General features: G+C 48.3%; 1 protein-coding gene across 1 annotated transcript in view; it reads right to left on the reverse strand.

Annotated features, from left to right (window-relative positions):
* The window catches only part of Efcab8 (EF-hand calcium binding domain 8), a 62,591-nt gene that overhangs the window by 24,172 nt on the left and 16,772 nt on the right, over positions 1-21,647 (reverse strand). The window contains exons 9-18 of the mRNA XM_051192938.1: positions 19,220-19,344; positions 16,566-16,639; positions 14,434-14,564; positions 11,915-11,982; positions 11,465-11,616; positions 10,840-10,974; positions 9,435-9,545; positions 5,196-5,423; positions 3,530-3,600; positions 53-257 (exon numbers count right to left, since the gene is read on the reverse strand). Coding sequence (XP_051048895.1) covers positions 53-257; positions 3,530-3,600; positions 5,196-5,423; positions 9,435-9,545; positions 10,840-10,974; positions 11,465-11,616; positions 11,915-11,982; positions 14,434-14,564; positions 16,566-16,639; positions 19,220-19,344 — 1,300 coding nt within the window. The remainder of the gene's footprint in view (positions 1-52; positions 258-3,529; positions 3,601-5,195; positions 5,424-9,434; positions 9,546-10,839; positions 10,975-11,464; positions 11,617-11,914; positions 11,983-14,433; positions 14,565-16,565; positions 16,640-19,219; positions 19,345-21,647) is intronic.

The raw sequence follows: 21,647 nt of genomic DNA on the forward strand, positions 1-21,647 counted from the left end.
GTGACTGGAGTAGAAGGCACCTGGGAAATTAGCAAAGCGTGTGACACTGTACCTTCTTTGGCTGTAAAGGCAAGGGGCTCTTGGAGGCATTGAAATTCAAGATTGGCTTCATCATGCTGACATTCCAGAAAAGGATGTCCCCACTGTAGGAAGAAGTCCCCAGGAACTGGTTCTGATACTTGGCCATGCTCAGAATGTCCTCCGTGTGATAGGTCTGCCAGTGGTAGCAGGAGAGTACCATCTTGGTCTTGTGGAACCTGTGAACATGGCCAGAGGCACAAGGGTCACGAGCTCACAGGCTGCAATGTTCTTTGGGGGAAACCACAGCCTTTAGGGTTCGGAAGCCAACTCAGAGCAGCATTGTCTTGGGGGTTCAGGGTTATGTTATCTTTAAATAGATGGGGCTGGGAGGGTACACACTGATCTGGGAGGGTACACGCCCATACTGACCTCATATCCTAAACACTCACTATGAGTCAAAAATAAAGGCTCTGCTCTTGGGGTTCATAAATGAGGAGTCTTAGTTCATCCCAAGTAAAGAGTCATGTTTAAACAAGGGGGAGTTATAGCTATGACCAGGCCTCCTCTAACAAGAGGGACCTTGTACATGCTGGTCCTTCCTCCCAGAATGTGTGTTACATCCCTGATACCCCTCCAGCTCTGACCTCACCCTGGGCCTCTTTGGCTCAGCTCTGCTCCTCCACAGGAAGCCTACTCTTTCCCCACAGCAGTCAATATACTTTATAAATCAAATTATCCCATTATTTAATAGACACTAGGTGTTTGTATATACTCAAAACTTGTGTGTTAGAATCTAATCCTCAAGGAGGGAATGGTGCTTGGGGAGGAAATCTAATCAAGAAGACAGAAGCCTCATTAATGGTATGATAAAGAGACCAAAGAGATCTCCACCCTTCCCATCACAGAGACTACAGCAAGATGATGACCCTTTGTAAATAAGGAGAAGGCCCTTACAAGACTCCACAATGCTTTGGTCTAAGACCTTTCAGCCTTTTGTAAGTGCAAGAAATAAATCTCTATTGTTTATATGTCACCCACTCTGTGGTATTATGCTGTAGCAGACTAAGGTAGAAGCTATACAGAGAATGAGGTGCTCCTGGAACACAGAGAATGAGGTGCTCCTGGAACAGATAACTAAAACTATGCAAATGACTTTGGAGATGGCAGATGGGCAGAGTTTGGAAGAATTCTAGTGAAAGCCTACAGCACCAAGTCTGGCCATCAAGGATGGTTTCAGAGAGGGCACGGGAAAGGGGGGAGCTATAGGGAAAGCCATGCTGGGGATATAGCTCAGTTGAGACACATGCCTAGCATGTATGTGAAGTCCTGAGTTTGATCCCAAGTGCTGATAAACTAGGCATGGTGGTGACGGCTGTAATCCCACCCCTAGAGAGGCGAAGGCAAGAGGATCAGAACTCCAAAAGCATCTACATAGGCCTGGGATACAGGAGACGAGAGAGAGAGAGAGAGAGAGAGAGAGAGAGAGAGAGAGAGAGAGAGAGAGAGAGAGGAAACCCCAGATCAGTGTGTACCCTCCCAGCCCCATCTATTTAAAGATAACATAAGCAACCCTAAGTTGCAATATGGATGATAATAACCATTATGATATCTCAAGTAGAAGTGAGGAACACGCTACTAGACACTGGAGGCAAAGCCATCATGGGTTCAAAGTGACAGAGAACTTGGCTGGATTGTGTTCACATGCCAGTGCTCTGTGGCAAGTACAGCTTACAAGCCATGAGACTGGGTATTTATTAGGCTGAGAAAATTTCTAAGAAAGATATTTGAAGATGTAGACAGTTCTCTCCCGTTTAAAGTAAAATTCTAGAAGAGATGAATAATTTTAAAACAGAAATGTTGAGCAAAGGGGAAGAAAGCCTGGCGTTGCTGCTCAATGGCAGGGCATTAGCCTAGCACATATGAAGCCGTGGTTCAGCCACAGTACCAAAAAAGGATGGGCACTGAACTCAAGGTTTGAGACCTACTCTTCTCAGCCCTTATCTACTGAAAGGAAAGATGAGCCTGTCAAGCTGTGGTCCAGACTGCGAGAACACTGTGGGGTCGGCTGCTTGGCAGAAGCTGTGTGCTGTGCTCTAAATAATGGAAAAATGGCTCTAAGAGCAATTCAGGCATTTGAACTGTCCTTCCTGTTGCAAAAGGGTTTCAGAAAGAGACCATCAATACAAGTTAGACCTCAGCACCCCTTGCCCTCAACACCCCACTTTATAGTCTCTCATCTCACACTCTGGTATCATGTTCTTTAGCCATGCCAGGCATAGTTCCTGAGGGCAATAGTATAATACAAGCTATATCACTAGAGATAGGAAAGCCAGGCTACTTCCGCCATCTAGATTCCAGTGGACAGAGCCATGGGTTCAGGACAACAGCCCCAAACAGCTACTGGACCTATGCAAGGAACAGAACCATAACAGGGGCATGAACTGGACCCAGGGCCACCCTTAGGGCATAGGATTCCAAAGCCATGGGAGCAGATTACCTAGAGGTTTACATATTCAGCCTCTACAAAACAGGACCTCCATCTCAGAAGCCTTGGAGGCAGAGCAGCAAGAGAGAGGATTATTTTGGTGTCTTAAGATGACTCAATGGATAAAGGTGCTTGCTGCTAATTATGATGACCTGAGTTCAATCCCTGGAACACACATGGTAGAAGTAACAAACTGACTCACCCACATGTTGTCCTCTGACCTCTGCCTATATGCCATGATACACAAAGTAGATAGACAGACGACAGATGATTGAATGATAGAGGTGAAATTTGTTCCAAATTTGCCTCAGGTACATTGGGTCTCATATTTTGATGAGACTTTGGACTTAGACATTTCAGTTGATGCTAACCAAATGATAACCTCAGTTACCCTCCACTCCCACCGCTAATTGGTGGCCTTATTCCCCACCCCCCACCCCCCACCCCCAGTTCTGTTTCTTGGGAAAGGTCTCAGCTCTGAGATAATTGCATAGCTCAGCCATTCCGGGGACTAATGTGAGTATATTAGGAGGTGGTATATTTTGAAGGTGGTGAGGTCATGAGTGTGGAGCCCTCATTGGTGGGATTATAGCCCTCAACCCTTCTATCAGGTAAGTTCACAGGAAGGAACAAGCTTTCTAGGAACCGGGAAGCAGGCCTTCACCAGAAGCCAAACTTGCTGGTGCCTTGGGCTGAGACAACTCAACCTCTGGGACTATAGGGGGTAACTCCCTGTGCCTTGTACGCTACTAGTCAGTAGCATCCTGTTATAAGAGACTGAGTAATCCCTACATGGAATGAGAAGCTGCATGGGGACAAACACTGTCACTTTTGACATGGCCACCACCAGCAGAAGGAACCTCACTACACGCTACATGAATGGATGGGTGGATGCTCGAGTGGAGCAATGGCTGGTGGCAACCATGGGCACCCTGCTATGCTGAGAAAGCTCGGAATGAAGAAAGGCTCAAAATAAGGGAGACACCCAGCAGCCCAAGCCTCCCACTCACACCTGCTGCTCACGTGAAATTGGTGATTCTCTTATTCCACCCTGTCATGTAGTACACTTTGTTCATGTGGACAATTCCACTAATCTGTTGAAGATAAAGAAAACAGCACTAGACTCCTTCGGGCCCCTGATGCTTTCCTAAATGTAACCACCAGAAAGTCAAAACTCAATGATGGTGAGAATTCCCAGCATCAATGCTACCATCAAGCTTTCAGAGCGCCTGCTAACTACCTAACTGAAGGGAGCTACAGGCCATCCAACCTGACATATCTGAAAGACACAGATAATGTGGGTACCCATGTTCATTCTACAGAAGAGATAACTGGACAACATGTGACCCAGCCAAGATCCAATAACTACTGAGAGATCTAGGACCAGTACTCAACCCCTTGCTCTCCTCTCTATGTGAGGCCAGAAGTCAACTTCCGGTGTAGTTTCTCCTTTACCTTCTACTTTGTTTGAAGGGAAGGGCTTTCTCAATGGGAGCTTACCCATTAGGCTAGTCTAATGGGTGCAAACCTCCCCAGTGTTGGAATTAGAAGCCCATGACACCACCCCCAGCTTTCTATGTGGGTGCTTGGGTCAAACTCTTCCACAGCTGAAGTCTCTCTGGCACCCTCACCTCCAGCTTCTTGACCAAGTGCTCTTTCTGCCCAGGAAGGGGACTCAAGTCCCAGAGTGTCACTTACAGCTGACTCCCCTAGAGCGCTAGTTTCTGTCTCAGGCTGTCCAAATGTCCAGAAATGACCTGGGCTATAGGAGGGTTTCTGGCAGTTAGATAAAAGCCAGCACTCTTCAGGAACCTGCAAAACCATTTTATATCTTCCAAAAGGAGTCATTCCCCGCACCTCTGGCAGGAGGGACACAAGTGGCTACCTGAGGTGTCCATCAGCACATCAAAGCCCATGGTGCCTCCAGCTCCCTCAGCACCACAAGTACCTGTTACACATTCCAAAGTCTAAGCTCGCCCTTCCCACTTCCCCAGGCTTCCCTCCTCCGGGATACCCATTTGCTCTCTTTATAATAGCAAGCCCCCCCCACTATCCTCACTACATTCTCTTTCTCTTACTCCCTCTCTTTTATTCTCTCGCTATGCTCTGCGCTCTGTCTCTTGCTACCTCACTATCTCTGCTATTCTCTCCTGTTTCCCTAGCCCTGGCCAGGTCCAGTCTGCTGGCCATGTTCAGACTATTTCTCTCTCGCACTGCTCTGGACTCCTCCAGAAGCCTCTGTCTGTGCTCGCTGGCTCTCTTGTTCTCTCCCTCCCTCTCTCCATCTCCCTCTTCCTCCCCCCCCCTCACACACACACACACCTACAATAAAAACCATAACCATATTGTGGAACAGTCACATCAGCTGTTCCCTTTCTGTACCCCTTCACGTACACACTTTCAAATAGGAGTGAGCACAGGAGCCTCCAAATCAAACACCCCCAATGCTAAACACACCCCCAAAGCTCCAAGGTGCCAAATAACACAGCCTTGCACATTTGAAATGCAAGAGCAACTGATATCTATGGAACCCTCACGAGAGACACTGCCTAGCTTCATTTCATGTAGGAGGACCCAAGGGCTCAGGCAAGTTTGAAGGCAGGCAGCCTGGCTAGCTGTGCAGCCTCTTAGACACACAGAACACTATGTTCTAGGGTTCCCAGGAACCTGCTGGCTCGACCACACTGACCTCCACATGGTCCTGGTTGGGAAAAGTCAATAGGCACTCCCCAGTGTTGTAATTCCACATCTGCATGGTGCCATCACGCAGGCCTGTGAGCAGACACCGCTCTGACTCATCCAGAGACATGGCAGTCAGCTCACTTTGCTGAATGCCAGACACAGGGAACTCCATCCTCTTCTTGCCCGTGGTGATGTCCCACACACTCACTGTGCCCTGTAGGCAACCACTCACCACCTGTAAGTGGAGCACACAGGTGCCCCAATTCACTGCAGGGCAGGCCTATGTATGCCATGAGGCCCCTCCCATCCATGTCCACGCCCACGCCCCCGCCCCCGCCCCCAAGCTGGCAACCTGTGCAGCATAGGTAATGCCTGAAAACAAACCTGTCACAAAACTGTTGCTACTACTATTTTTAAATGAATCAATTTCATAAAGTTCTCATTAACTCAAAAATGGCTCTTGAGTTCCCAGAAGAGACAGGAAAGCCACACCTATATTAAAGATTGTGTAACACTGAACAGCTGGTTAGAACTCCATGACTATGGAGGGTTAGAATGCTGCAAATCTAGACCCAAATGATCCCGGGCTATCTTTAGTTCCCTTGACAGCCATTCACCTCTTAACCCACTTCTGTGTCTGACCTAGCACCCTTTCAACTCTCAGGAAACACCTTTGAACTGTGTTAGCTTAGCAGACCTAAGGCTTTCGCTGAGCCTAAGGCTGAGAACATGTCAGATGCATCTGACAGCAGGGGTTCCCCTGCTTTACTGTCCCTAACCTACCTGATGCTCTCACCAATGCATTTGGGAAACTATCTCAGTGTATTGCTTTCTTTCATCCCAGGACTCTAAAAGCTCATGTAACTGCTTCATCATCAGAACATGTGATTTGATAAGACAACAAAAGGAGATCAAAAGGATACAAACTGGAAAAGAAGTCAAACTGTCACTATTTGTTGGTGATAAACACCTTCAGTAATGTAGCAGGATATAAGATTGACTCAAAAAAAAAATCAGTAGCCCTCCTATGTACAGATGATAAATTGGCTGAGAAAGATATCAGAGAAGCATCACCCTTTACAATAGCCACAGACAACATAAAATACCTTGGGGTAATGCTTACCAAACAAATGAAAGACCTATATAGCAAGAACTTCAAGTCTTTAAAGAAAGAAATTAAAGAAGATACCAGAAAATGGAAAGACCTCCCATGCTCTTGGATAGGTAGGATCACTGTAGTAAAAATGGCAATCTTGCCAAAAGTAATCTACAGATTCAATGCAATTCCTATGAAAATCCCAGCACAATTCTTCACAGACCTGGAAAGAACACTATTCAACTTCATATGGAAAAACAAAAAAACCAGGATAGCCAAAACAATCCTGTATAATAAAGAATCATCTGGGGGTATCACCATCCCTGACTTCAAGCTCTACTATAGAGCTATAGTAATGAAAACAGCTTGGTATTGGCACAAAAACAGATAGGTAGACCAATGGAATTGAACCAAAAACCCTGATATCAACGCACACACTTATGAACACCTAATTTTTAACAAAGACGCTAAAAATATAAAATGGAAAAAAGAAAGCATATTCAACAAATGGCGCTGTCAACATGTAGGAGACTTGTAAATAGATCTTTATCTAATCCCATGCACAAAACTCAAGTCCAAATGAATCACAGACCTCAATATCCACCCACACTGAACCTCATAGAAGAGAAAGTGGGAAATACATTTGAACACATAGGCACAGGAGACCACTCCTAAATAGAACACCAGTAGCACAGACACTGAGAGCAACAATTAATAAATGGGACCTCCTGAAACTGAGACGCTTCTGTAAAACAAAGGACACAGTCAACAAAACAAAACAGCTCCCTATAGAATGGGAAAAGATCTTCACCAACCCCACATCTGACAGAGGGCTGATCTCCAAAATATACAAAGAACTCAAGAAAATAGATAACAAACTACCAAGTAATCCAATTTAAAAATGGGGTACAGATCTAAACAAAGAATTCTCAATAGAACAATCTCAAATGGTGGAAAGACACCTAAGGAAATGCTCAACATCCTTAGTCATCAGGGAAAAGCAAATCAAAACAACTCTGAAATTTCATCTTATACCAATCAGAATAGCTAAGATCAAAAACACCAATGACAGCTTATGATGGAGAGGATGTGGAGAAAGGGGAACACTCCTCCATTGCTGGTGGGAGAGCAAACATGTACAGCTACTGTGGAAATCAGTATAGCGATTTCTCAGAAAATTAGGAATCAACCTACCTCAAGACCCAACAATACCACTGTTGAACATATACCCAAAGGAGGCACATTCACACCACAAGGACATTTGCTCAACTATGTTCATAGCAATATTATTCATAATAGTCAGAACTTGGAAACAACCTAGATGCCCCTCAATCAAAGAATGGATAAAGAAAATGTGGTACATTTACACAATGGAGTACTACTGGGCAGTAAGAAACAGTGACATCCTAAACTCCGCAGGCAAATGGACAGAACTAGAAAAAACATCCTGAGTGAGGTAACCCAGACCCAGAAAGACAAATATAGTATGTACTCACTCATAAGTGGATACCAGGCATAAAGCTAAAGATACCCAGCCTACAATCCACAACCCCAGAGAAGCTAGAACCCTCTTCCAGAAACAGATGGAAACAGATGCAGAAATCCAAAACTAACCAATGGGCCAACCTCCTGGAGTACAACTGAAGTGAGGGAGGAGAGACAATATGAACAAATGAGTCAAGACCACAACGGTGAGACCCACAGAATCAGCTGACCCAAGCTAGTGACTCAGGTCTGACAAATGGGGAACCTGCATAAGACTGAACTAGACTCCCTTAATATAGGTGACAATGGTGTGACTGGGACAATATATGAGGCCACTGGCAGTGGGTCCAAGATCTAACTCTAATGCACAAACTGACTTAATGGAGCCTGCCTCCATATGGAGAGATACCTTGCTCAGCCTAGACACAGGGGTGTGGGGGTGGAGAGGTGCCTTGGTCCTGCCTCAGTGAGATGATGGGACAGACAGTAGACTTCCTAGGGGAGGCCTTACCCTCTCTGAGGAGCAAATGGGAGGTAGGGAAGTGGGGGGAGCAGGAAGAGAGGAGGGAGAGGGAACTGGGATTGGAATATAAAAAATAAATTAATTTTAAAAAGACTTAATAAAAAAATACAACCAGCCAAAAAAAAAAAAAAAGAACATGTAATTTGGGTAATTTGGGGGAACCTGAATCAATGTTCCCAGTCCACTATTATTCATAGTTAGTTCAAGACAAACTCTTCTTCCTGTGAGGTGAGAGTCATGGTTTGCATCAACTCATTCTCTCATCACTCTCTCCAGAGAAGAGAATCTGTGGTATAGAGAAAATGCTTGCCAAAGCACCCTTAGTCAGGACCCAAATGGTAGCAAAAAGGCCAAGCAGGGAACAGGCTCCTGGTCCCTCTACCAAGAAGCTAGGAGGATGCAACATGGCCGCCGTCCATCTTGTTCTAAGGCAGTAGCCTGTGAAGCTACTTTAGATGGGCATGGGCATTCTTTCCTAGAAGAGATGGGGGTGTTTACAAACAAAAACAAAAGCTGCTCTGCAGACCTGAGGCGCCCTAAGGCACCTGGAGACTAAGGCAGTGATGTTGAGAGCCAGAACTGTAGGAGCGCTCTGGCCAAAGGGCTCTCCTGCAGACGCCACCGTGTCCACAGCCAGGGCCAGATGAGAGGTGCCACTAGAGAGGTGTCACTAGAGCGGGCAGAAGCCTGCAGCCCTTTCTGTTCATGTTCCCCGTAAGCATTCTGCGTGCCCAGCTGTATACATAACGAGGCTTCTCTTCAGCCTGGTGCGGTGCCTTTCCCATAAGAAACAGAATGTGGTTTCCACGAAGTGGTATTCTGGGGTAGCATGTAGGGTGGGAACCTTGAGGGACACCCAGCATCTGTTTCCGTGCTAAGAGGACCATCTGCCCAGGGCTGACCTAAGTGGCATCCCAAGGCAGGGGTACTCAGAGGGGTCAACAACCCAGTGACCAGATGGGGGGCACAATCAGATCCCATGACAAACCAGTCTACATTTTGTCTGCATTTTGGTGACAGCAGGACTACAACCAGAGCACTAATGATTTCCAGAATGCAACATGAGCTGACGGCTGTTAGAATGCAGACTCGGGCACATGGAGAGGTCTGGGTCCTGGTGGTGGCCAGCCCTGCCCGCTCACCTGCTTGAAGATCTTGCTGTAGAGGACTGCACACAAGGCTGTGCTGTGAGTCGCCATCTTCCCAGTTTTCATGGGCCCCTGGGACTCCAAGTACCCTCTGAGGATCCCGATCTGTGAGCCGGGGAGGGGCAGACAGCTGAGCAGTCAGACGGGCTCTGCCCTCTGTGACTAAGGCCTTGAGGAGAAACCTCCAACATCAAGACATCCTGTACTCCCATGAGGCTCCTCCACCTCGTCTCTTACCCTAATCCAAGGCCCTATTTCTAGGATTCAGACTCCCAGTCCCTCATGTTCCAATAATCCCCATGAGGCCCAAGTCCATGGTCTTCTCACCTTCTGAGGAGCTAAAGCCTCACTCGGGTGTTTCCTTTGTAACCAGCCTGGCAGACATGAAGATATTCTAAAGAGATACTTGGGTCTTCCAATCTCACTAGGAGACTGTTGAAACAGTGAACCCCAGAGAAATGGGCATTTCCCCAGGATCTCATGCTGGGAGAAGGAAAGAGTGCCAGCCAAGGAGGAGGGTGGGGGTGAGATGGATGGACACAACGTATCTCCCAGAAAGACATTTCACACCGTTCTACATCAGACCATCTGACAGGAAGATACTGCAGCCACATGGTAATGGGTCAATGGCCAATCTGCCTGGGACTGTTTAGATACACATACGCTTGACTACCTATTTAAACTTGAATCTCACTTCAGGACCCCAAAGATAGACCTGAGGGATTTGCTGGCTCTCTTTGTCCCTCTTCCCAATGTGACCATACTAAATAAATCTCCTTTTTCTGATTTCCACTATCAATTCGGCTTTTTTGTTTGCTTGCTTTTGGTTTTGTTTTTGGGGACAAGGTTTCCTCTGTGTAGCCCTGGCTGTACTGAAACTAGCTCTGTAGACCAGGCTGGTTTTGAACTCACGGATATTCTCCCGTGAGTTCTATGTCCCTTGACAGGGTGGTACAGCCAACAGTGGGTACGTGGCTTCAGGGAAGCTCTCTAGACAGAAGCTCTACCACTTGTCTGCCATAGGGCTCCCACATGGTACCAGGCCTCACCGTGACTCTAGCCAGTCCTCCCCTCCAGCCATCCTCAAGGTCAGGGTAGACCCATGGCCACCACACAGGTCATAGCTCACAGGCGCTCTTCCTGGCAGTTTTCTCCAGGGCCTCCCTGCCTTCCTGGAGTTGATGATTACAACTATGGGGACAAAGCAGCATGGGGGGGAGGGGATGACAGCAGAGTCTGAAGGATGTGTGAGTAGGGATGGAGCAGGGATGGAGAAAAGGATAGGCTAGGTCCAGAACCTGCTCTCCCAGAAGCTCCAAAACCGGAGCCTCCCAGACTGCAGGGCCAGGCCAGCACAGGACAGGCTGTCAGCTGTGCCCGTTCTTAGGACAGCACTCACATTGTAGGTGCTGCAGATGAGGGTGCTGTCTCTGTGGAAGTAGGCGCTGGTTATGGGGCAGTTGCCCAGGGGGAAGAGCTTCCCACAGAAGGACTGGAGGCACACATAGTCCTGCAGGTCCCACACACGAATGTTCTGTAGGGAAAAGGCAAGAGGCAGGAGGGTCTGCAGAAGCAGCCGGCACCCTAGGCCCTGGGGATGCCCCTGGGAGCAAGGCCACCCATGAATAAAGTATCTGCTGCTGTCACAGCCCCTCCCAGGTAGCCCACGTTCTCCTCCTACCTCAGCTTTCTACTACGCACCTCACCTCTAAAGGCAAAGACCACAGGCAGCCTGCTTCCTACCTTGGACCTTCACTTGCTCCCCCACTCCAGGCCAGTTCTAACTGCTCAAAGCTGGGCTCCACCCCCACAAGAGGCTTGTGACCACCTGTACAATGACTCTTCTAGGGTAACTCCCTGTGGGCCTTTGGCACAGTGTGAGACCAGCAGCAGGAAGGTTACATCTGTGACCCAGACTCCTCCCAACACTGGCTGAGCTATGTTAGCACCCCAGGGTCAGTGTCTGTTCCTGGGGAGCAGAGCTGGAGGGATGGAGGACAAGGTATGCCCCACGAGGGTGATACCTTGTCCCTGGAGATGCTGATCAGGATGCTGGTATTCTTGCTGTTCACGAGAAGGTGAGTCACTGATGTCTGATGTCCCTTCATCAGCCACACAGGCCTTTTGGAGACCAGCGGGTTCCATAGGCGGATGTGGGGGTCATAGCCACCAGTTGCTGGAGTCAAGAAATGAGTATCAGCTACCAGGGCCTACACTGAGACTTTCTTCCAGGCCCAGGCCTCAGACTCCAGCCAGAGTTGGCAGATGGAGAAGGCCACTGTGACCTGTCACTGTCCCTCTTGCCGTTTCCATCTCTGATGGGCTGAGTCACAACCCGCCTCCCGCAATCTAGATCAGCAGAGGAAGAAGCCAGAGGCCAGGTGCTACAGAGCCCTGCCCTCAGCTCGGATCATCCTCAGGCGGCTGCAGCCCCCACCCCAACTCTGCTTCTGGGGAACACAAAGACTACTTACCCAGGAAGTTCCTGTCTGGACAGTAATCAAAGCAAAGAATCCCCTTTCTTAAGTTCAATGATGATAACCTAGAGCAGAAAATCAAGGGGGGCGGGGTAAGATGCAGGGCTGAGAGCAGCAGGCTGGGCTCCGGGAGGGGAGGAGCTGGGTGCTTGGTGGAGAGGGATCAGTGTCTCTCTACCCAGGAAGAAGAGAGGCCTCACAGACCCGCCCAGTGCTCAGCCAGCCCAGTGAAGCAGCAGATGCCCAAACATGAGCAAGCCTTTCTATTCATAAAGCATTTTAACTTAACATGATTTTACACCTTCCACCCTCAGGCAGGTATCCTCCAAGCCAACACAAAAATAAAACTAAATTTTAAAAAAGCAGCTCAGGGCCATTGGTGCTGCGCCCTCGTCCTGCACTGGACATCATCTCACAGGTCACCTGGGCCCCCCACATGCGGTCCTCGAGAGTGACATTGCCCGGTGCGATGAACACCAATGGGTGCGTTGTCAGGGACCTACAAGGGATGAGGACTCCACTCTGCCCTGGTGGCCACAACAGGAAATGCCTCAAAACATCCAGGGCAAGGCAGGGCACCAAGGTCAGAGAGAGCCCGACAGGACCCCGCCAGCTCTTCCTTCTCACCGTCACACCGCGTCTAGTCCAGGGCCCCTTAGCTGCCTTATCAGCCTCACAGCTGTTTCTTAACCTTCATCCTTGCTTCAGATTTTCAAGAACACATCAAAGCATGCATATCCCACCCACTCACAAGCTGGAGATGTGGGCCAGTGAGATGGCTTGGGTAGATAAAGGTGCTTTTGCCAAGCTTGATAATGGGGTTCAACTCCTGGGACCCACACCATGTCAGGAGAGAACCAACTCCCACAAGTTATCCTCTGAGTACCACATGAGTGCACCAGTGTATGTGACCATCCCTATAATAAGTATATGTTTAAAAAAAAAAACAGATGCCTCCATCTACACACGTATGTGCAGAGAAATGTTCTGGAACATGGTCTCTAAGAGGATAAAAGAAATTGCATCAGACTCACTCACTCACTCATCTATGCAACAGGCATCTGCGGGCTCCTGTTCCCTGCCTTACAAATTTTGTCCCCTGGAGCAAAGCCCAGGAGCAAGGAAATGGACAGAGACAGGAGGGACGGTGACCAACTATGAGGACAGAGAAGCAAGGGATGGCTGGGCAGGGGGAAACTCAGTGCTCTCTGAGAAAGGGTGATGGGAGGCAGAAACCTGCAGGGGAATTAGAAATGACCAAGGGGAGCTTGTGGGAGGTTGCGGTGGGAGGGAGACAAGGCTTCAGACCCAGCGATCAGCTAGTGCAAGATTATACAGCTGGTGGAAGTGGGCAGAGGCAAGGGAGTGGGAGGACTGGACTATGAAGGACTCAGGCGGGGCCCAGAGGGATGAGACAGCAGCAGCCAGAGGGGGCCTAGTGAGCAGTGGCAATGACTTCAGATAGGAGTTGATGGAAGAAATAAGAAAAAGGAGAGGAGGCAGGGTGGTCACTTACACATTCCAAACCAGTTCCTACAGCCCCAATCCCTGACTCAAACACCTGAAGAGATCAGGTAAGACCAACCACAATGAAGCTGGACCTTCGGGGCCCTTAGATGATGAGGGTGACTCCACAGGAGTCAGGTCTGGCAGTTCAGGTCTCTCCTACAGTGGTTACTCCCCAAGAGGTCATCAGGTACCAGAGATCCGCAGGCAGCCAATAGTGCCACCTCCTGGCCTGAGGTGGTACTGCATCAAGACTGAAAAAGGCTCTATTCCCAAATTAAATATCCCAACCCCTCCACCTCCACCCTTGGCCACCACCTCCAGGTCACTATCATGCATAGCCTGAACTATTGTGATAGCCTCCTCCCTGGTGGCCCCATCTCACCTGGCCCTTAGCCTTGAAGACATAAATTAGCATCCCCCCATCTCTCTACTCAAAACCATCTGCACTTTGCTTATACCTGATTCCAAAGAATTCCCAGATGCCACAGAAAGTTGGGCATTGCAGTACACATCTGTAATACTGTCTTTCTGCAGAAAGCTATGATGCCAACCCAGGAGTACCTTCAGGAACTCACAGGTCAGCCAGTCTGGTGGGCACAGTGGTCAACAACAAAGAGGCCCGTCTCAAATAGTGGGAGGTGAGGACCATCTGCAGCGAGTGTCCCCTAACCTCCACATATGCACTGAGGCATGCATTCCACCACACCCCCCAGACCACAGAGGGAGGGTTAAAATAGGCCTGTTACCCTTTTGTCACTGGTAGACATTCCAAAACGATGACTAAACAGAATCCAGAGGCCATGTGTTAGGTCCTACATCCACTGTCAGCCTATGGGACACAAGCTGCTTCCTGGGACCCAGCACAAGCCTCAGGACAGTGCCCTGCTGATGATGTGCCAACCCTGAAGTGTGTGCTCTCTCATCAGGGCTATCTGCATGCGGCAGAGGGAAGCCAGACCTATCCAGGGCACACTTGCTGTCATCTCCCTTCATCACAGATTCCTTACCTGGGTTTCTCGGGGTCTTTAGTTGGCAGGATTATCAACACCAGTGAGGACTTCTCAATGGCTGAACACGAGACCACCACATTTAGCTGGGGGATGAACTTGACCTGCTGACACCAGTTGGGGTGGAGATTCTGGGAGAGAAAATAGCTGTAGCAGGAGACCTCCCAGGGATAGTCTAGTTCCACATCCCACTCCTGGACCTTAGCCAGGGCAGTGCTGGATGGAACCGGAGATCACAAAATCAAAGGCCCTGGCCTTAGCAACCACAACTTGGACAAAGTGAAGAACCGCCTCCATCAGATTGACCAGTGGGTATGTTCATGGGTCATTTTCTTGAGTAATGATTGAGGCGAGAGGGTGCAGCCCATTGTAGGTGATGTTAGTCCTGGGGAGGTGGTCCTGGGCTATATAAGAAAGCAAGCTGAGCAAGCCATGGGGAGCAAGCCAGTGAGCAGCATCCTTCCACGGTCCCTGCCTCAGCTCCTGCTCGGGTTCCTACCCTGACTTCCCTCAATGACGATCTGTGACAGAGACATGTAAGCCAAAAAAAAAATCCCTTTCATCCCCAAGTTGCATTTTCTCAGTGTTTTATCACAGCAACAGAGAGAAAACCAACAAGTCTTCACTCTGGACCTGACTGGTACCTGTGCTTAGCTCCCAGTCTTGAGATTTCCCTCCCTGGGACAAGAAAAGTGCAGAGTGAAGAACACCGATGGGCACATAGATAGGATTATCAAACATTCATTCAGCGCCTTATATGTGCAAGCCCCTGGGTTGGGTCTTATGTCTCTGTTTCCTCCGATGTCTGTCACAATAATGGTATCTAAGCCAAGATACTAGATGAGGCCTGGGATGCTTAGCAACTTCAAAGGCAAGCTTCATCCTAATGAGATAACCACAGATGAAGAGAGGGGAAGGAGCCTAACATGGTGGTGCATGTGGCAATCCCAGCACTTGGGAGATGGATGGAGGAGGACCTTGAACCCAGTCTCAAAACGAGAAAAAGAAAAGATGGGAAGGGGGAGTAGTGTGGGTACTACTTCCTGTGAGGTCACGGGCCAGTTCCTAAAGTGTGTCCAACTCAGACCTGCCCTGAGAGCATCATTTGTGCTTTTGTTCCTCAAATGTACCAGGAGTCGCTGGGCCCTGGGTGCTGTTCTGGAAACTGGAGACAGAACAGAGAGCACAACCCACAAAGCCCCCACCCTTGAGGAGCTGTCACTGTCATGAGGATAATAGGATAAGAATAGATAGATAATTCAAAGTTGGGAGTGATAACCTCTTCTATGGGCAGGACTAACAGCAGGGCATTTGGACCTGAAGTATGGGGATGATAGATGAACCAAGCAGAAGTCCTCTGCAACATGAAGAAACAGCATGTGCCAAGGCCCTGTGCTAAGAAGAGGCTTGAGGAGTTCTAGGGTAAGCAAGGGAGCCTCTCTCAGCCACAAATGAGAAGAAACTAGAGAACAGCAGGAGATAGGGATATAGCTCAGTTGGTAGAATGTTTGTCTAGCATGCACAAAGCCCTGGGTTCAATCCCCAGCCCATATATGATGGCACAAACCTGTAATAACAGCACTTGGAAGGTGAAGGCAGGGAGATCGGAAACTCAAAGTCATCCTTGGCTACACAGAAACTTCAAGGCTAGCCTTGAACACACGAAACTCTGGTTGAGGGATTGAGGCGCTAACAATGGAGTAAGCTAGGGGATTGATCAGCTTGTGTTTGATGCTAAAGTCAAAGGCTAGATTGCTTCAAGTATGATGAGAAGCTGCTGGGGTGGCATGACTATATTCTAAAGCACATTTCCTCTGGTTGCTGGATTGAGCAGTTCATGGAGAGAGAGAATAGGGAAGCCAAACAGATAGCCAGTGACTATCCAGAATAAAGGTGATGTTTTCACTGCCTCGGGGAAGCCAAGAAGGCAGCGAGAGAGACAAGGTTAGCCCGGGGACACACCTGTGTCATAGAGAGGTGTGGATGGGTTACAACAGCTTCCTGCACTCTGTCCTTAGAGGCCAAGCCCCCAAGAGCTGAGGCTGAGCCGAGAGGGTAAATCCATTTAGAGCATTTATTTTTTAGTAGAGGCTATATGTGGGTAACTATAGGCTAAGGAAAGACACACTCACCTTCATTTGGAAGCTTCTATATAGAGGGGACTTCTCATGTAAGAGTTTCCGCAAGGAAACGTTGGTCCAGTGATCTGACAGGGAAACAACCAGAGTCCACATCAGCAATGGCTCCTCTGCCAGCCAAATGAGACTTTCACTGAGATGTGTCCATGTTTCCCACAACGCCAACCAGCCAGCTGTTTCCCTGCCGCCCAGCCCAGCATGGCCCTGCAAGCCCAGAGTGCAACAGTGACCAGCTTCCATCGGCTACGCACTCCCAGGTGCTGCCACCTAAACAAGCTGCCTCCCCCTTAGTATGTTCTGGAGAATGCATGGAGACTTCAGGCTCTATTCACTCTGAAGAGTGATGCATGCCTCAGCACACGTTGGCTTCCTCAGCCAGAAAGCAGAAGTCCTGAGAAGTACAGGATACATGTGTGCGCCATGAGCAAGCAACTCCTACATGCCAAGCACTCTCCCACACCAACTGCCCTGCCCTTGTAAAACCACCCAGGCAGCAGCTGATAAACCTCCAGGGAGAGCAAACTGGTACAGATGGGTGAGTCAGTGGTGCCAGGCCAGGCCTGTAGGGTCAGAAGCTGTTGGAGGAAGTAGGTCAGAAATGCTGGTCGGTATGGCTCTAGGTCTGAAAGCAACTCCCAGGGATCATGGAGGAAAAACACTGGAGGGGTGGGTGGTGGCCTGGGGTGTCTGTATAGGGGTAGGAGGAAGCTTCCAAAGGGGGGGGAGTCCCCAGGCTGAGGAGACAACTTGGTCTGTAAAGTGCTTGCTACACAGGAGGAGGATCCAACTTTAATCACCAGAACCTGTGAAAAGCACACTTGCTCCCAGAGCTGGAGGGGTGGGGACAGGAGGGTTCCGGGAGTTTGGTGAGCTCCAGGTCCTACTAAAACACAAGGCAGACAGTTCCTGAGCAATGATGCCTGTCGTTGGCCTCTGACCTCCACACACATGGGCACACACATGCATAAGCATCCAGAAGCACATGTATGTACATATACATAAACACACACATGTAAAAGAAGTCCCGAGCCAGATAGACTGTTGCTTGTGTCTGAGAACGAGGAAGCTGCAGCATAACAGTGTCTACTGTCCATCTTTCCCATTAGGCTCTGAGATCCTGGGAGGGCAGAGAGACACATCCTCTAAGCACTTCTATGCACCTAACACTCACTCGTTCCATGCAGCCTACAGCAGAGCCGAAAATTAAGCATGGTTGTCCCTGCCCCCGTTTGAATAGGCGATTGAGGCACAGAAAGGTTAAGCAGCTGGCTTCAGGACACCTAGAGCTAGGTGCATATTGCTTAGCTTTGTCCATCCCCTCTCGCATGTCACCATATCTTTACATTTGTTCCCAGTCTTCAGTTTATTGGGTGGCCCATAAGAACTCACGCCCATTAATCCCCTGCCTTGTTTTAGTCACCACTCATCACAGAGACCACCATGACACAAACATGACCAGGGCAAGGTAGCCACCAGGGACTGATGGGACAAGGACAAAATAGAGTGTAGCTCAGTGCTACAAAGCTTGTCTGACACATTCAAAGCTCTGGGTTCAATCCCCAGCCCACACACATGTACACAGACACAGACAGACATATACATAGGCATATATACACAGACACACACACATATACACAGGCATGTATACACACACATACACATGTGTACGTATGTAAATACACACACGTATTTGTTTATTCCCTTCCAGAACATCAACAAGCCAGCTTAGCAGGGGTCCTTGCCAAGGCTTGGGAAACCTTGGAGACCTCCTTAACTAGAAGTCCCAGCAAGGGCTGCCCTGGCATCCTGGATGGAAAGGTGACAGGGCCCCAGGGTCCAGGCTTCTAGGGTGACTAGAGGCCCAGCATCTCACTTAAGGATCCATCCTGAATCTGATCCAAACCCAGTGAGCCTGCCAGGAAGCCCCAGGCAGGTGGCCTCTGTTGACCTTGCACCCTTTGTCAAAGAAGCTCCAAATGACTTCCTGACTCAATTTAGGGCACATCCCTGCAGATGGTGAGAATTGGAGACTCTGGACATGCAGCTTGGCTTCAGATCTCAGTTGCCACTCCCCAGCCTCAGGGTGGGCATGAGTAGCTTCAGTTCACTAAACCTCTTAATGGGCAGGAACAAGTTACTCGGTCCTAGTGCGTGGAGATGACAGGGGGCGATGCATCATGAGCTCAGGGTACAGCTGACTACTGATGCCTGCTGTGTTTATTCACACTGCTGCCAAGTCGGGTAGTCCCCCAGGCTCCACCACAGCCCACCCTGTGGCCTTGCTAGTCTACTCTCACTCAAAGATAGCTCAAAGAAGCACTCACGTCAGACACGGTCACCGCCCTGAACCTCAGCGGGTAGGAGACGTGTCCCAGGGCCACAGCCAAGCACTTGCACTCCCTGAACTAAGGAAGATCTGCAACCTTCAATCCTCATCAGCAAAAGTCCCCACCTCAAAAGACTGTCTCTCAGCTCAGACCCTCCGGCCTGTCCTGACACCACTGCACTATTCCCTTGCCCCAGTAAAGCAGGGTGCTCACTCTCTGAACTCCAGAGACAAGGAAATAAGATGCCTCAGAGTCGGGCAACTCAGCATCCATGTCTACCCACTCCCCAGGCCTCTGCCCATTCCCATATCCTTTAGCTACCCCACTTGGAGGTCCGGGGAAGGATGTGTGGGTTGAACAGCCCACCAGCCACATTGTCAGACATGAAGATGACGACGTTGCCCTTGGTGTCCCCATAGCAGAACACACCTTTGTGATAGTCAGACCTGGGGGAAAGATGAAGATAGAACATGCTGTGTGTCGCATGGGGACTGACCGAGGTCACATAAAAATAAAGAGACTGATCTCTACAGAAGCTGGCTGCCTTCAATCAGAACAACAAAGAGCAGCCTTTCTGCCATGAGAGTGCCGGCTGTGACCCAGGGAATCGGGGATTTGGTTTTTTGGGTTTTTGTTTTGTTTTGTTTTAATAGGGCAGAAAAGGAAACTTTTGGGTAGGACATTTTTTGTCTAAAAACCTATTTTCTGCTTCCTTGCCAGGAGTTCTAATGACTTGCTGGGAGATCCTAATGACATATTGACCCCTTACCACTAACCTTCCTCCTTGTAACTGCCCACTGCTATCATTGATATTCAGTGTGTCAAATCTTCCCTGTGTAGAGTTTCTCAGGCTGCTTGAAGCTGTTAGGTTATGAACCCTTCCTGTGGAGCCTTCTGCCCTAGTGCCCCAAGGTCCTGTCCATCTTAGGGACAAGGACAGTTCCAACAGACTTCCAGCCTTGCTCTGGGCCTCTGGCCAGTGGCCAAGCACATCCCAGTCATCACAGAACCAAAATTCAGCCTCTGTTTCAACCACTTTTTACCTCCCAGAGACCTCAGTGCAACAGGACAAGCCTCTGCTGACACTTAGTGGTTGATGGGGTAAGAAAGAAAAGGAGGAGGGGGGTAAAGATGGCTCTGAGAGTAGAGGGACTGAACAAGTCCAGGGAGAGAAGCAATAAGGGGTAATACGATAATAGTCATCGTCTTTGGGTTGGTTTTAGTTATTTGGGATTGGGTGATGCTTACACTCGGGTTTATCTTTTAGACAGGAATAGGGAATGGTGGGTAAAGGTATGGTTTAGATGGGATATAAGTAGATTAGCCTATTTCCTTGAGAATTTGAGTATGAATGAGATAGTATTTTACAGCTTACATTGTTATGTATTCCTATGTGGTAAGCTATGTAAAATTAAGTTTATATTTTGTTATATTGTGTTAAATGTTTCCACTTATAATATTTATGCACATTATTTTTTACCATATTCTATGTATGTATACTTTTCTTGTGTTCAAGACATTTTGTATATTGATACAATTTGGGATATTTATCTTGCTGCCCTTTATAGTTCTACCTCTTGTCTTGACACTTATACTCTACCTCTATTTTAGGGATTTACATGTAGGTACATGTAAATAGTTATATTGTTTAAGTATTTGTTCCTGCTTTACTCAGGAAAGTTTTAATCAGTCTTTTTAGCTAAGTTCCCGAGTATTACAGATTATCTTCACTCACATTTCCTGTACCTATGAGATTAGTCAGATATAGATGCTTAATCTTCAATCCTTCATAGACATACAGAACATGGCATTTAAATGTTTTAATATTAGTACTCCATTGACATGAGACACTGTTGCTCCTGACAGCACCGTGCATTTTCCCGAAAATATGTTGGACACTGTTGTTGCTCCTGCTGGAGTTCAATCTCGCCTCAGCTAATGGCCTGTTGGGCATAGAATTGCCCCCACCTTGACCACTGATTTGGACATGCAGTCCTATGTGCTTGCAGGAGACAAATATAAAAGACTGCTTGACCTTGCCAAGTCAGGGTAAGACAGCCATTCTATTTCCCTGCTGTTGTTGTGGTCTGTCAAGTTCTCTTGGCCTTAGCCAAATCTGGGTGTACCAACGTCACTGTGAGACCTAGGGTGACTGTTCAGGTGGCTTGCTGTTTCTGTCCTTGCTGCACCGTTTTGGAAGTTGTCCATCCGCATTTCCTGTCTACTCTAGTATTGTTATTTTCCTTCTCAGGTCTTGATGAGGTTGAAGATTAAACTATCACAACTATTATTCTCTCTTCCTAGTTAGATATATTAGGTACTAGACTTACGTTTTCCAGCTTAGGACAACTCTATTGTAAACTCCATTATGCCCTCACCCTAGGACTAGATATGTAGGTCATTTTGTTCTCGATTTTCCTTTTCTTAAAACACACTTGTTATTCACTGTTTTGTATATAGTTTTGTATTAAGCCTAAATCTTTTCTTTAGACTAAAAGGGGAATTGTAGTGAGGTAGTCCTTCTGTAGCACTGACCACGCCCATTGGGGGGTGGAGCTATGGGCGGAGGTGACCTGAGGGAGGAGGTCGGAGGGGGCCAGGAAGGCGCTCTCTTTCTGGCGTGACTCGGACAGGAGAGGATCGGGTTGAATTTCCTGGTGTTCATCTGTCTAGGTTGTAAGTTATTTCTCCCTGAATAAACATCTATTCGGCTTATTTGTTTATCCTGATCCTTATTTACCGCATTAGG

This window comes from Phodopus roborovskii, unplaced genomic scaffold, assembly GCF_943737965.1.
Source record: "Phodopus roborovskii unplaced genomic scaffold, PHOROB, whole genome shotgun sequence".
NCBI lineage: Eukaryota > Metazoa > Chordata > Mammalia > Rodentia > Cricetidae > Phodopus > Phodopus roborovskii.